General features: G+C 48.8%; 1 protein-coding gene across 2 annotated transcripts in view; it reads left to right on the top strand.

Moving 5' to 3' along the window:
- USP24 (ubiquitin specific peptidase 24) overlaps positions 1-12824 on the top strand; it is a 138021-nt gene extending 125197 nt beyond the window's left edge. For both annotated transcript variants that reach the window (XM_013055630.2, XM_004751618.3), the window contains exons 62-68: positions 1187-1252; positions 3331-3397; positions 4547-4625; positions 6567-6642; positions 7060-7146; positions 7690-7800; positions 10035-12824. In XM_013055630.2, coding sequence (XP_012911084.1) covers positions 1187-1252; positions 3331-3397; positions 4547-4625; positions 6567-6642; positions 7060-7146; positions 7690-7800; positions 10035-10097 — 549 coding nt within the window. In that variant the 3' untranslated portion in view covers positions 10098-12824. The remainder of the gene's footprint in view (positions 1-1186; positions 1253-3330; positions 3398-4546; positions 4626-6566; positions 6643-7059; positions 7147-7689; positions 7801-10034) is intronic.
- Positions 12825-16060: the final 3236 nt, after the last annotated feature.

Below are 16060 nucleotides of genomic sequence, written 5' to 3'. Positions count from 1 at the left end.
AGGCTCAGAGTAAGTGACTGTTGCCCCGTGTCACACAGCTGATAAGTGGCAGAGTGGGGATTTGACCATCAGCAGTCTGGCTCCAGGGCTCTGCTCTGAACCATGTTGTTCACTGCCTTTCTAGGTACTACCAGAAAAACCTTTAAGCCTGTACATACTTTTATTAGGTTTTTGTTTTTTAATTTTTCATCCTTAATTTTGAATTGCATGGATAATACCTGTCTGCGTATTTTTGTGAGCCTGAAAAATTAAAACACACAGATACGGCCAAAGTCCACTTAGACCACCACCAACCCACCTTGTGCCCTGTCTGCCCTTCCCCAGGGATCAATACTGTCACCTGGGTATGTGTCCTCACAGGCCTCTCTCTGTGAATGTACTCCGTTTGTGGTCGTCCCTGCCCAGAGGGTTTCTGCCACGCCTTCGTACCTGCCCTGGGGTTTGTCATAGTGACACATGTAGTGTCACTACAGGCAGCGGCTGATCGGGGACTGTGTGTTCAGGGTCTTAGTAAAATGTGTCTGCCCTTAGCCTCTTCCCCTGCAGCCCCATATCAGAGGTGGTTGAGTGTCTCTTCTTACACTTCACAATTACATGACCTTAGGTGAGGTTCTCATCCGTGAAGTGGGGGAAAGTATGACTTAACCACACAGAGGGTAAAGATTCGGGGTGCCTCCTTTGTGACGGCCTTGGTGCCTCAGAAGGGCAATGCTGTAACACTGTGCCATCGCCCACAGTCACATGAGGCCACTGAGTGCACAGCACGTGCCTCTTATGAACCCTCACACAGTCCTTGGGCATCTTGGCAGAGTTTTCTATGTCATAAGCTGACTTGCCTTACGTGCATCTCTCCTAGCATGCTCGCCGCGGAACACGTGTCCTGGAAAACAGAGTAGGACACGTGTGAATGACACAAACAGATACCTGGGCCTGTTCACTGAAAAGGCCTCCTTTCCTTTCTGCCTTTCTTCCTCTCTCCTCCCTAATGTCACGGTCCAGGGTGACAGTGCTGCCGTCCGTAGACACTGCATTAGTCCTAGGTTTAGCATTCAGGCAAACTGGGACCCCATGAGGGCAAGTGATAGTGGTAGAAATAGAGCTTGAGGCCAGCCCTGTTGCGGGCCACTCTGATGGGCTTGCCTCTGAAGACTCAATAGAATCTTTATGCTTTTAAAAAATATTTCAGAATCAGCTGGAAACAGCTCCACCCCATGAGTTAAAGAATACGTTCCAGCTGCTTCATGAGATACTGGTAAGTGAAAGATGTTCTGATCCTCTTGTGCTACTGATTAAATTTACTAGTTAGCTCATGTTTGCAAACAGAATGGTGTGTGGCCTTGTATCATTTTGCACTCGCTTGGTCTGCACTTAGTGAGCCCTCTGTAGGACAGTCAGGTTTTGTCATTCCTGGCTGAGAGGCAAGAGTCCTAGGAGATCAGAGAGGGAGCTGGACACGTCCAGGAAGGACAGTGCAGAGAACCAGGACACGTGAACAGCCTCACCTTGCATGAGCGACCGTGGTGCTCACAGACGCTGTCTCCTTTAAACCTTGTGATAACCTTGTGATAAGGAAAATTGCTGGCTCTACAGTTCATTCAAATCTAAGACACCATCAACTCTCTATGTGCTACTAAAAATACTGCTTCCAGGCCACGAAACCGGAAGGTAATTGACTGTAGGATGCGTCCCAGTTTCAGAAGTATGAAGAGCAGGGGAGAATTCAGTTGTAAGCAGTGAATCGCTTAGTGAAGTGGAGGGATTTGCCCAAGGCCACACTCGAATTAAAGTGACAGAGCCCGGATTTGAGCCCAACAGCTGGCTCCAGAGCCCAGGCTGGCCACCAGAGCTGGTGTACAGACACTGTAAGTAAGTAGGTGGCATGACCAGGAGAAGAGGGAATTGATGAGGGCTTGGGGAAAAAAGCCTAGACCAGATCACAAAAGGCTGCCAGTACCCAGAGTGTGTGGGCTTTTACCCATAGGCCCTGGTTGCACACGGGTGGCCAGGTTCTGCCTGTGTGCCTGTTTTATTTGACCCAAAGTTTTGTAATTTCTGGCTTCCAGCCTATCTTGAGAAACCAGGTAGTGTAATGAATTGGCCCCATTTCCCACCTGCCCCACTCACCTCGACCAGTTAGCTCTCGCTACCCTCTGATCAGGCGTGTGCTGCCCAGTCCCCTCTGTCCTCACTGCTCAATACCATCATACCTAGCCCACTGTGTTCATTTCTTGTTGTCCTGGCCTCTGTAGACATTTCATTTTGCAGTCTTTGCTTTCACTGATGAGCACTATAGGCAGACCTTAACAGGAGAGTGACATGACTCGACTTAGGACAGAAAGCTTCTGCTGGCACTTGTTTGGAAGGCCTGACTGAAGAAGGAAGCCAGGTTGGAACTGAAAGACCAGAGAGTTGTGTGTGGCAGTGAACTGGAAATCACAAGACCTGTACTGAGGAGACACAGGGCAGAGGCGGCAAGGGACAGGTCTCCATGTATTTGGGAAAGAGAAACAGTAGACTTTGGTGACTGGGTGAGCTGATGAGTACCTGGACCAGGGCTCTCTAAACAGAGCGAGAGTCCTGGGCACAGGGTGAGCATTTAATAAACACTTCCAAACAAGAAAAGACATCACTGATGGCATTTATAAAAAGCCTATCTCTCTGGTCCTTTATCTCCTGTTTGGTCCTAGTACTTTCACAAAATATAGAAGATCGTTGCTCCTCCGGAGAAGGACTGCACATTGTTTGTCTGCTCAGCAGCAAACCACTGAGCTTACTGCCCTGTACACAGGTCAGTGCCAGGCACTAGTAGTCCAACCATGAGCAGGACACAGTTCCAGCCCCGTGTGGCATGGCATAAACCTCCTGACAGTGCAGAGAGCCCTGTATCGTAGCAAAATTCCAACAGGGTTTCAGTAAACAGTTTAGACCCTAAACCTCTTATTCTGTGGAGAACTGTAGAGGTCAGAACACAGAGACAGGAAATGAATGGGTCTTCAACTATTACTTGATCATTTTTTTTTCATCTTTAGTTTAAAATTTAAGGAGCACCTGGCTGGTTCAATCAGTAGAGCCTGTGACTTTTGATGTTGGGGTCCAGAGTTTGAGTCCTGTGTTGGGGAATAGATTATACTTAAAATACAATAATAAAATAAAATTTAAGATGCTGTTGAGATACATGCCAGTGCCATGTTGTTGTTCATTTGTATTGGGTTTTGTTAAGTTAGGAACTAAATTAATCTCTTGAACAGAATCATTTTTAAAAGGCACCAGTGAGTGGCCTCATACAAGTTCCTTCATTCATTTACCAACCTTTGTCTCCTTCTATCACAGGTCATTGAAGATCCCATACAAGTGGAGCGAGTCAAATTTGTATTTGAGACAGAAAATGGATTATTAGGCAAGTAGTCTGGCCATCCTGAGAGATGTCTGTAGCAGACCCACAGCCAGGGAGCCTGTTATTCTGGCCGGCCTCCTCCCTGACTGGGACCCCCCAGCACTAGTCAGCAAGGGCTCCAGGAGAGGCCTGTTGGGGCTGTGGGCTCCCGTATTCTGGCCAGGAGACATGAAGTCAGAAGATCTTACCAGCTAGACAACTGTCCCCCTTGAGTCAGCAAGGTGCAGCCGGGGCTCCTGTTACTGGGTCGGCTAAGAGTCAGGGGTGCTGTTACTCTTTTCAACAAGCTAAGAGCTACTTTCCGAGGCCAGAAATCTTTCAATCCGCTCTGCAGCCTTCGGGGAGAGAAAAACCTCAGGCTCAGGATGGTGTCAAGCTCATAAAATAGGATTATTTTTGTTGTTTTACCGGTGGTATGAATGCATCCACATTCCTCTTACCACTCATAAAAGCTTTTTGCATTTTTCTTCCTTAGAAGGCTCAAGTAGCTTTAATGAGCTGTTTCTTAGAAAAAGCGTGATTAGAAATCGTCCTCTCCAACACCCACCACCCCGCCAGTATTGCCAGTTAATCTGAGTCATTCAAGAATTTGCTCTGTGGCAAGAAATTGAAGACCTCCTCTTATTGCAGCAAAGAAATGTGAGCTACGAAGTTGTGTAGCTGCAACATTGCAGGCCTCCAGGTGGCACCCAGCTTCTCTAGACTTCCAAACCAAACATTCCACAAGAGCCCACATCAAGGACTCTTTATTCTTATATCCACAGAGCACAGAGCAGGAAGCATTTGTTGAACTGAACTAATATTGTAAATTTCCATTTATCAAACTGAAAGTGTTGTGACTGCTCTTTTGTCAGGAGTATGGAAAAGTTCAGAGATCTCTGAATAATCAGCTGTGGAGATTTGAGCTCCTTTTGGTTCTTCCAAAAGGCAAGCTTCCACTCCCACATACGTTTCTGGAATACCATTGAAAGCAGTGTCTATGCCCACTAGAATTTGGGGGATCCCATTGAGGCCACACCGCCATGCTTTTAGTTGAGTGCCCTCTCTGCTGCTCAAACCTGCTGGTTGTGAATGTTCAGGATAAGCGGTGTTACTGGGACACACTTTCCGTGTCTTGCTTTCTTGTCACAATTCCCTCTTCTCTTTGCTCAGCCCTGATGCACCACAGCAACCACGTGGACAGCAGTCGCTGCTACCAGTGTGTCAAATTTCTCGTAACTCTTGCTCAAAAGTAAGTATTGGCTCCATTTAGAGGGGAAGAAATGGTGTCTTTAGTTACCAGGGGAAAAAATCTCCCTTGGTTAGTTCCTAGAGAGCCTGACTCAGAGCATGCTTGCTTGGATGGTTCAGAAAGCTGTTCACAAGATCTCGAAGAGATGTGAGGAGGGGTGTCAGAGGAGCCGCAGATCTTATGGAATCCAAGAAAAGAGCCCCACCAGCAGGCCTTAGGTGGGAAAGGCAGGAAGCAAGGCAGATTCGGGGACCTCCACAGCAAGAGTCCTTGAACTTTCACTTGAGATAGCTTCCAGCAATGTAACTTCACTACCAACTCCATCATGTTCTAGGTCTCCACTTTCAATACAGTCTCTCAAGAGACAGAATTGTGTTATAGCTACTCAGACTCAGGAACCCAGGCACTCTGCAAAGTATATTGCCTTCCTCTCATTTAACCACAGAGACAGTTCTGTGAGGTTATACTGGTAGACTCTGTCAGTCCAACGTCTTGGGTGGTGTGAGCGCCGTGCCTGCTGTCAGATCTAGGACTTGAGCACAGGGTGATGACTTTCAAGGCAGAGGTTCTTTTTGTATTTAATTGTGACAAAATATACACAAAATCAGGTTTGTCACTTTAACTACCTTTAGGTGTACGCATCAGTGGCGTTAAGTACCTTCACGTTATTGTGTAACCATCCATCATACAACCCATCTCCAGAACTATTTCATCTTCACAGACTGAACCTCTGTCCCTACCCAACACTAACTGCCCACTCCTGTCCCTTATCCCCCCAGCAACTACCCTTCTACTTTTTTATGAATTTGGCGACTCTGGGTGCCTTCCATAAGTGGAGTCACACGGGGTTTGTCCGTTTGTGCCTGGCTTATTTCACTTAGCCTGATGCGCTCGGGTTCATCCGTGTTCTAGCCTGTGCCAGAACTTCCTTTTTTAAGGCTGAATCCTGCCCCCTTGTATGGCTGTACCACGTTTTGTTGGCGCATTTGTTAGTTGATGGCCACTTGGAAAGTAGAGGTTCTCAGGGTTAGAAGGAGCCTTAGTGGCCCGCTGCCTCAACCTGTGGCACACGTGGGGCCCGTGGGAGCAGAGTGACTGCTGAGTCCCCACCCAGCCCTCCATACAGCTTCACTGATTTTGCTCCAGATTTTTCCTAATTCTTGAGCATGGGGATTGCCATCCTTGGGTTTGTGCCAAAATAAGAAATCTGTTGGGCCCGAGCTGCTGTATGTGAGTGTCCTCAACAAATGAATTGAGAGCCTGGTCGAAGTAATTAATGCATGAACATGCATTTTCCGGATGACATAGTGTTGTGGACACAGGTGGAGACCATCCTGCCGCAATGGTGGTGCGTTTCAAGGCTTGATGTTGGCAGTGTGACAGCATCAGTACTTGCCTGAGTGGTATTTCCAAATTGTGATGGGGCCGCAGGGTATGTCTGATGCGTGTCCTCCATCCCTCCATTCTGTATGCACAGTATTGCCATCAGTACTGTTTTTGAATGTGAAAGACAGCTTTCTGAGTGGGCAAAAATGCTCCAGGACCACACTTTAAAGTTGTTCTTCCCCTAATACCATTCTTACCGAAGTCACAGAAATTAAAAACCAGTTTGATTCTTTCAAGAATTATTTCTCTTATTAAATGGACTAGCGTGGGGTTTTTCTGTTTCATTTTTTAGTTTCTGTCTTCGAATTATGATAGAACTGAGTGGATGAGGTCTCCTAGATAAGATTTCTCACTACAAATTTAACCTTTTTCTGCTTTTCGAAGTTTACACATGGGAATATATTCCAACCAAAACAAGTAAAAACTTCATAGACAACTGAACTTTAGTGGAAGTAGCATTTGTGTATCAAAATAAAAAGGTAGAACAATGGAAACAAGGATATTGACAAGGCAAGCATTTGGCTAATACAAATCCCCCCACCCCTCTACTGCCAGGTGCCCTGCTGCTAAGGACTACTTCAAGGAGAACTCCCACCACTGGAGCTGGGCCGTGCAGTGGCTGCAGAAGAAGGTAACTGCCCCTAGAGCTTTGCTGGCTGTCACCCAAGAAGCAGTTAAACCACCGTGACGTGTTTTAACCTGGGATGCTGCTTGTCAGGGGCAGTTTCTCCACCTGGAGACTGGCCTCCGAGTTACTTTCAGACTTCCAACCTTTTTCAGAACAGTTGTCTCTACACATGAAGTTCATGTCTTAATATAGTGTCTGAACTTGATAGGTGAGAGAGCAGGGGTGATAATCTGAGACACAGTGGTTCACTGAACTCTTGAGAGCCGACGTAAGATCCTCCCAGTGTGACAGAGGAGCTGGGTGGATCCTCTGTGTGTGTGCTGTTAGATGCGTTTTATATTTGAGTATCTAATGGTAGTGATTGTGGCTCACGTGGGCTTGTTTGTTGTCTCTGATGGCGTTTTTGACCTCCCACCTCAGATGTCAGAACATTACTGGACACCACAGAGTAATGTCTCTAATGAAACATCAACTGGAAAAACTTTTCAGCGAACAATTTCAGCTCAGGTGAGGCTTCCCTTTCTGTTTTGTGTAGCTTTAAATCCCACAGGTAGGATTTTCAGTGCATTTCTCAGAAGCCACGGCCTCAGAGATGAGAGGTGTAGGTTAAAAATGAGAAGGGGCTGAGGCACCTAGGTGGCTCAGTGGCTTAAGCATCTGCCGTCAGCTCAGGTCTTGATCCCAGGGTACTGGGATCAAGTCCTGTGTCAGATTCCCTGCTCAGCAGGGAGTCTGCTTGTGCTTACTGTCTCTCTCTCTCTCTCTCTCTGACAAATAAGTAAAATCTTTTAAAAAAAGAAATGAGAATGGACAGAAGAGGCAAATTTTCTGTGAAGAGAAAGCACGTTGTTGGGCAGGTGGCAAACTATGTGCCAGAAGAAAAGCATTGTGGGTTACAGAGGTTGAGGGGTGTGCTGGTGGCTGCCGGGCGAGCACCACCTGGAGGCTCCCGCCATCTCCAAAGATCAAGTGGAGGGTCGTTGTCTTTGGTGGCACTGCTGCCACCGCATACCCCCTGACTTTTTCTTCTCATGTTTCAATCTCTCGCAGGACACGTTAGCCTATGCCACAGCTTTGCTGAATGAGAAAGAGCAGTCTGGAAGCAGTAACGGGTCAGAGGGTAGTCCCGCCAATGAGAACGGAGACAGACATTTACAACAGGTATAGCTGGGCCCATGTCCTTGTGGGAAAGGGCCCCGCCTGCTCTGAGTTTTCCAAAAACAATTTCCATAACCAAGGAGAAAAGGAGACACCAGCCCCCCACCCCCCCACCTCGTGGTCCTTGTCCGGGGCTCACCAGCAGTGTGCTTCTAGAGTGGAACAGTGCTGCCAAGTAAAGTTACCACAAGGCTCCCACCTCAGTGTCTGGTGGGCAGTGCCTTGAAGGTGGGCCTGATAGAGCCCGGATGCCGCAGCATTCCTCCTGGCGGGGTCTCTTCATTCTGCCAGGGAGCGGCAAATCACCCCCTCCATCTTTGGCTCTCATCATTCTTTCTGGAAACACAGACCCTTGAAGGGCCATTGAAATACCCACTTGTGGGGGAGTCAAAGAATACCTTTTAGCTTGTTTAAATATATATATTTTTTTCAGTACTGCTCTGTCTAGTGGGAAAAAGAATGGGATATATCCACAGCACACACTGGTGAAGCGGTCATGACTGTGATGGCGTGTGCTGTGAGGGTGGCCTTCTCTGGAGTTCACCACAGTACTTGGCACAGAGACCTCATTAAATGAATCTTGTTGATGTCGTGTGTGCCTTTTTTAACCTTTTAGATCCTCCCAACCACCCCATGAGGTCCCTGTCACCTTGACTTTCCAGAAGGGACACAGAGGCGCAGCACTGTGACACAGTTTAACCCAAGGTGCCGCTCAGCAGCTTACCTTCTCACATGCTTTGTTTGCAGAGAACATAACCGCTGTAGGACAGGAGCTCCTGCAACAGCCAGACTCAGTCCATGCGAGCGTGGGTGCACACATGTACACATGCACACATGTACACATGTACACACACACACACACACACACACATCCTGATCCCCTCCCTGTCAGTACAACACCTCCCACAGCATTTGAACACACTCCGTTCTCCCTCATCCTTTAAAAAAAAAAGACTCGTCTTTCCTCTTATCCCCTGCCTTCTTTCCCCTTCTTCACAGCCAGACTTCTCCAAAGAACTGTCCAGACTTGCAGTTTCTTCCCTCTCGCTCTTCCTTCAACCTCTTCCCCGCTGGCTCCCTGCCCTGTGGCTGGCTCAGCAGTCGGGGTGACAAGTAGGCTTCTCAGGCCTTATGGTAGTGGAGCACTCAGCAGAATCCGACCCTGATGGCCACTCCTCCCTTCCAGAAACACTCTTTCCCGGGGCTTCCACAGCACCTCACTCTCCCAGCTTTCCTCCAACACCCCCCGCCGTTATTTCTCCATCTCCACCAACTTGATTCTTAGGGGTGCCACTCAAGAGCCCAGCTCTGCTCCTCAAAGACAGCTCGCACCCACCATGCCCGATACCTCCATCCACTCCCACTGGAGCAGGCCTCTACCCGTGTCCGTCATCAGTGGCACCCTGTGCCCTGGACACGCTGCAGTCCATTCACGGTCCTGCCAGGCTGACCATTTAAATCTCTCTGAGGCATCTGTTCCATTGTCTTAATAAGCACCTTGGTGTCCTGGGCTTTTGAGAAGCCCCTGCCTCGCTCTTGCTTCCCTCTGCTTCATCTGCTTAAACCTTCTGTGGCTTTCCATTGCTGTCAGGGTAAAGGCCAGAATCTTCACGGTCTTACTTAATGGGGCCCCTGGCCACCTCTGCCCCCTTCATTTTCTGACTTCTGGACACCAGTGGCTTTCTTGTAGTTTATCAAATGCCTTTTTTTCCTTCCACCTTGGGCCTCCCCATCCCCCCACCCCCACCCCGCATCTGTCTCCCACCCGCCTTTACCTGTCCTTTTGCAGAGAGTCCCTGTTCCTTCCCATCCCCACCACCAGCTAGATCAGTCCCAGGACATACGGCAGGCATTCAGAACTTTATTAACATGTAAACCAAACACCACACAGCTAATGACAGAGGCAGAATTCAGGAGTGACCCAGAGTCATCTCCAGCAGCCGCTCCATCATGACGGTTTCCCCGAGTTCTCACAAGCGCTGCAGCCCTGTTGCCTGGTAGCCCACTCACCTGAGGCAGGTCGCTGGGTGCCTTCGGTGACTGTGGGAGAACATGGAAATCAGAGTTTGCATAATCGGGAACTCTCAGGTATAAGGTCTTAGAGCTCTGTTTTATTACCCTTCAATAAGTCTTCTGTTGTTAAATGCACTCGTTTACCAAACACAGGTCAGCGGGCATAGAGAACCTATTCTCTAACTTTACTGTGCATGAAGTGAACCTCCTTCTCTTTTTCAAAGGGTTCCGAGTCCCCCATGATGATTGGCGAGTTGAGAAGTGACCTTGACGACGTGGATCCCTAAAGGAACAAACACGCCCAGCGTACAGTAAGGAGTCACAGCTCGGTTCCCCGGTGCTCAGCGCTGTTCTGAAATCAGATTCTCACCCTTGAGCCCTTTAGAAGAGCCTGCAGCTTGGACTAGGGAGCCCGCCGTGATCCCAGAGGAGTGTGGGTTTTTAAAGAAGGCACTCTTGGCCCCTGGAGAAGGTTCAGGAGCTGTTTGGCCATGGGAGAACTCCTTCCCCCCAGATCAGCGGCTCCGGGGCCCGGTTCACACGGGGATTCACGTTTCTGTGGAGATTTTAGGAAATAAAGCTGGTGGCAGACTTTTTTGTTATATGAACATATAAGAATGAATGGGGTAAAGCTGTTGCTTTCTCTATGATGCTACAAAAGAAATTCCTTTCGTTTTTATATTTAAAAAAAAAAAAAAAAGCAAGCTGCCTTTAGATATGTGGGGGCAAATTTTTAATCTTGCAGTAACATTGACTAGGAATATCCAATTTAAAATGATGTAAAGATAGGTGATAAAATTCCTTTTCGTTGTAAAATAGTAGTTAAAGAACTCCGTTTACACAGACCTTTGTATTTAATATGTCTCCCTATTTGTATAGAATTTCAGACGGGTCAAGATGAGAGCCCTGGGCACATAAAGTTGGATCTTGATGAAATGTTACCAGGATCAAAAATTTGGAATTTATTATGCTCTTTAACATACATTTCTGATATAATTGAGGTTGGAAAAGAGCAATAAAAAAAAAAAAAGTCCTCCAGAAATACAAGGTGCATTCTTCGACATCAGTCACTAAAGAAGTTACGGAATTTTCCCCCGAATTTGGAAAACAGCAAAATAAAAAGCACTTTAAATTATAATCTTACTGAGTTTGACTTCATAAAATCATCTTTTTAATGCTTGGAGACATATTGAATAAACTGTAGTCTTAAATCATGTGATCCGCAATCATTTGCTTTTGCTTAAAATATAATTACTAAAACCCTTGGTACTGTTTGTATATGAGGTTAAATATTTGAGTTGAGAAACGCTGCTCTGTGAGTTGTAGTAATTTTAATGTGGAGAAGGAACTTGACACTTTGTTTCTCTTCAACATGACTAATGAACACCAAAAGAGACAAGATTTGTTTTCCCAGAAATAACCAGAAAGTAATTGAACAACTGTCCCATTTTGTTGGTATTTCCCAAGTATAGTCACCATCTACATACTTCAAATTAGATACCAGCTTCCCTTTCTCCAGAGGGGACAGGGGATATGCCAATGGATTTCATGTATTTTGTACATTTTGTATTTTGAGTTTCTACACCCATTTTCCGCCCTATTTTGACTTTAGTTACGTGTTCTGCCTTGTTTCCAACTCCCTGTGATGGAACTAAGGAAGCTTAGGAAGTGCCAGGTTGCCCCTGTCGGTTAGATTTGCCAAGTTCAAGAGGCGTGGCCAGCCCCAAAGTGCCTTTTTGGTGGCTTCCGCATTGTGTGGACACGCGACAGGACAGACAGCTTTCACCACTGTGCACTCCAGCCCCAGCCCCTTCGCTGCTGAACGTGAGGTAAATGTGCAGCCAAACCACAGTTTGTCTGTGTGTCTACAGCCCCCGCAGCCTAGCAATGGTCTTTGTCAAGGACACCGTGCAGACGGGGCAGCGTTTAAGAGCAGAACTGAGCCCTCAGAGAATTGGTCAGAAGGAGTTGGCAAACTGTACATGGTTCTGCTGTTCTTGGAATTTCGAATGTGATGTTTTAAAATTGACTTTGAGTTCTTCAGTACTCCCATGTCCTCCTGTTTTCCCTAGCACCTACCTGCCCAGTCTTCTCTCCACCCCCATCCTCACAGATCGATTGTGTAGGACATGACCTTGAAATGCCAGTGATGATCTGTGTTGGGATATCATCGCTGGCAGCTGCACTCTCAGGAGCCCAAATTCAGGAGTGAAATTGCCACTTCTAGTCCCTTATTTCCTATGGAAACAACGCCTCCCACCACCCCCGGCACCTGCCGTCCTCACTGTAAGGCTCCATCAGGATCACCCGTCACTGCTGTGCATCATACGCTCTGGTTAAGTTTGATTGTGTTGTTGCTGCAATGACCATCACGTCCTCTTTGCCAGGAACCACTTGATTTCCAGCGGCTGCAGACTACAGCTAACCTGCTGATGACTTTTTTTTTAATGTACAATGAAGTGACAATTATGACAGGCTTACCTTGGAAGAGTTGTCATTTTTACTGCCAATTTTTTGGACGAAGATGTTTTTATAAATCTTTCAAAAATGGTCTGCACATCGAGTAAGAATTGCACAACTAACTCAATGCTGTATGTTCTCTCAAGACACTCCCTTCACGAGGCCCACCGCAGGGTGCCACGTCTGCCCCTCGGAGGCATCTGGGAAGGAAAACAAACGAGCAGCCCAGCGGGTATCTTGCCCACGACTTCTCCTGGAGTACTCACACGGTCACTGGCAACTAGAAGAAACAGTAGGACCCAGAGCATCGTGTCCTCGGGCTTCCCCGGTCTTGCCCCACCCTCCCTGCTAACATTGAGATGTGTGCAGTTACCTTTTGAGCTTGGAACAAGCAGACTGGAATTTTCCTCTGCTACCTCTTATGTACAAAATCTTGTTTATAAAATTTCAAAAGGAAGTAGATAAACTAGGGGAGAATCTTAATCCTAAATTTGGTTCATGAGTGGCAGAGTTCTTAGCTTCTAAGGGTATAAAATAAATTTTTCAAAAATCTAGAGATGGAGTCCAGCTGACCTTCTTCTCTACAGTGCGGGGAGGGGCGCCGTGGGCCTGGGCCTGGTGGGAAATGGCTCTGGGGTAGCTTTTGGAACTTGGCACTAATGACGGGAGTCAGGCCCCTCTTTAATAATCAGGGGTGTTGGGTTTTCTAAGCCTTTTGTGGTTCTTTGCTTTTGGGTAAGGATGCCAAGCCCAGGCTGCTGTCCTACAGACATCTCCCCATAGCTCTGAGGTCTCCCAAGGGATCCCCATGTGAATCACATCCCTGGTCAAGCCAGGCTTCCTGTGGGCTCTTAGGTCCCAGTCTTGCTCCTAATGTCTGGGGTGTGTGTTCACATGACTCCCATGTTCACTGCCTCAAACCTTCCTCTCCTGTGGCCCATACCCATACCTCTCCCACTCGCAGTGACCACCTGCTAACATAAGCAAGACCCAAGTAGCTCCCTTCTCTCAGCCCTGGAGCAGTCAGGGTATGGCTGTCTCATGAATGGGCACCTGATTCTTGGGGAAGGGAGGCCATGTCCAGCACCACGTAGCCAGCCGAGGTGCCTGTGGCATAGACGAGCTGCACTCGCCAACTCTGAGAGGCCGGAGGTCCCATGTTGAATGGGTAATTACACGATGCAAACTGGACTGAGACTTCATAATTTCCAGTCATGAGAAGTGATTGTGGATAGAGTACTGACTCATTACAGAAGCACTGGGCATTTGTATAACCGTCTTACTCCATAAACTAACTCTGTGCCATGGGGAGAAGAGAATGAAAAAGACAAGGAACCAGAGCTTGGCAGTGGACGTGGAGGAGAGCATCGAGAACGCCACAAGGGCACCGGTTACCAAGGGTGTGGGGTGGGGGGGCAACCACCTAGGGGCTCAGGGAAGACAGGTTTTATCCTAGAACAGATCGAAGTGCTCATCCAATACCTGATTTACTCAACCATTCCACAGATTTTTATCAAGTGCCTAGTACAAACAAGGTGTCATCCTAGACAGTCAAACTCAGGCCTAAGAGTCATGACCAAGTTGTTTTTATTTTAAAAAGCCACTGTATAGTTACAAAAGCAAAACAGAAGTCTAGAAAAACTTCTTGCTATTAAAAAGGCAGTAGAGAGAGCGGTTTGCGAACAGACCAAATAGATAAATGCTTGGTTTTGTTTGCCTGGGTAGGGGTGTAGGGAGCTCAAGGAGGGAGGGAGAGTTGTCCTCCCCCTCCAGCTCTCAGAGCCCCCCAGCCCACCCCCCAATCATGGAGAACTGCCAGCACCATTCACCCAGTGCCCGTCCCGGCTCACAGTGCTACCTCAGGCCTGTGTGCCCCTTCTGGGCCCCAGAAGTTTACCTACAAAGACGGGGGTTCCCCCTCGCATGCTGTAACGAGACTTGGTTTTACAGGCAAATCTGGATTATGTATGGGCCCCACCTCTCTTCCTGGCCCTGCAGGCTTAGCAGGTCTCCCTTTCAGGTTCCCAGTAGCTTCCTCCCCAAAAGCGTGGGTGGTGGTGTGTCCTGTGCAGGGTAGTTGTGAGGGCTGGGTGAGAAGGGGTGCAGGCTCCACAGCCCCCACTGCAAGCCACAAAGCTGGCCCTGGGGGCTGCTTCCCGCCAGCCACACTGGGCGCACAGCCAGGCCTGCACCTGAGCACGAAGAGGGCTTCTGGAAGAAGCACAGGCCAGCCCCTCAAGCACCTGGGATGGTCTCCCACCTCCAGCTGGATCTCTTGCTGTCGCCAGTGGCTCAGGAGTGGATATGAGAGCTCAGAATTTTGTCAACAAAAGCTCTCTTCCCTGTGAGCCCTAACAGCAAGGCTGGGAGAGCCCATGAGTCCAACCACACTTGATGGAGATCCTTCCACAGGAGCGGGGACTTGAACGCAGGTCTCCTGGCCGCCGCCCAGGGGTTCATTCTGGCCTCACTGTCCTCATCTATCCAATGGGTAGAATAGACCCTGCCTTTGTCCCAGGGCTACTCTGAAACCCTGTGGGAATGTGGGTGGAGAAGCACCTTGGCTGTCTGGAACCACCAGCCAGACCTGGGCAAGCATATCGCCCCTGTCAGTGCCTAGTAGCTGGCACCCCCACAGTATGGAAAACATCTTCCTTGATCAAGGGGCAGGAGGTGATGACCCATCTGCCCATTTCACACTCACTTCCCCTTCCGGCCCTTAAGTGTCCGCCCACGGGAGGATGACTGCCTCCTTCGGGGAGCCCTCGGGATCATTCTGCCCAGGAGCTGAACACAGCTTGCCCCATGCATGTCAGTGGGGGAATGTCGGATGCCTCCCATTCAGCACAGGTTTGGGGACAGAGTGACCCAGGCTGAGTGGTCACGTTCTCCCAGGGAAAGAGCCCATAACTCCTCTACCCCAAAGGCCAAAATAAACCTGTCTACACCAGGTCTAGACACCCCATTCCCTGAGCACACACCCCCACCCTGACCGAGGACTCAGAACCCTGCGGGGCTCCCAGCTCACTCAGGCAAAATCCAAAGTCCCGACTGTGGCCCTCACGCCCCACCTCACCTGGTCCTGTGCCCTCTCTAGTCCTCCAGCTTCAATGGGTTCCCCCTCCCACAGGCCTCCCGTCTGCTCCTGGTGCCCTCCAGTCATGCTCCCACCACGTCAGGGTCTTTACCCTGGCTGTTCCCGCTGCCACAACACTGTTCCTTCCCTGTGATGCCCTCCACCTTCTCAGTGAGGCCTCTCCTGAGCACCCTCCGTCCAACATTCCCTTCCCTGCTTTATTTTTCTCCACTGTATCTTTTAAGTACTCCCTATGACGTTTTTGTTTACTGTTCTCCCCCACGAAAATGGACACTCCAGGGAAGAAGTTGGGTTAGTGCCGGGGACAATGCAGGTACCCCGCAGCCCTCACTCAATGCGTGCCCAGCCTATGGACCTGAGACAGTCCTTGCCCTCCAGAAATGCGTCATCCAAACCATACTCTGTGCTTTTAAAAACCTTTTCTGAGCACACATAAGAGCAGACCGCCCAGGGCTTCCTTTTAAGAGGCTCCCTGTGGCTTTTTAAAGGAGAGGAGAGAGCAGCCATTGGAGTTGCATCTGCACTGAGGTTTCCTGGGGGCACTCCTGCCCTCTCTCAGCTCGCCCTCCCTGACCTTGCCGGCCACATTGGCTGCTCCTCCACCCCCAGCCCACAGCTCGTTTGTCCTCACCCTTGGGTCCCATCAGGTCCTCTCTGGCCCTAAAATGCAGTGGGGCTCCTGGCCCTGAGTAA

The sequence above is a fragment of the Mustela putorius genome, unplaced genomic scaffold, assembly GCF_011764305.1.
Source record: "Mustela putorius furo isolate JIRA1106 unplaced genomic scaffold, ASM1176430v1.1 tig00003853_pilon_pilon_pilon, whole genome shotgun sequence".
NCBI classification, from domain to species: domain Eukaryota; kingdom Metazoa; phylum Chordata; class Mammalia; order Carnivora; family Mustelidae; genus Mustela; species Mustela putorius.
This window is presented reverse-complemented; position numbering and strand designations above follow the sequence as displayed.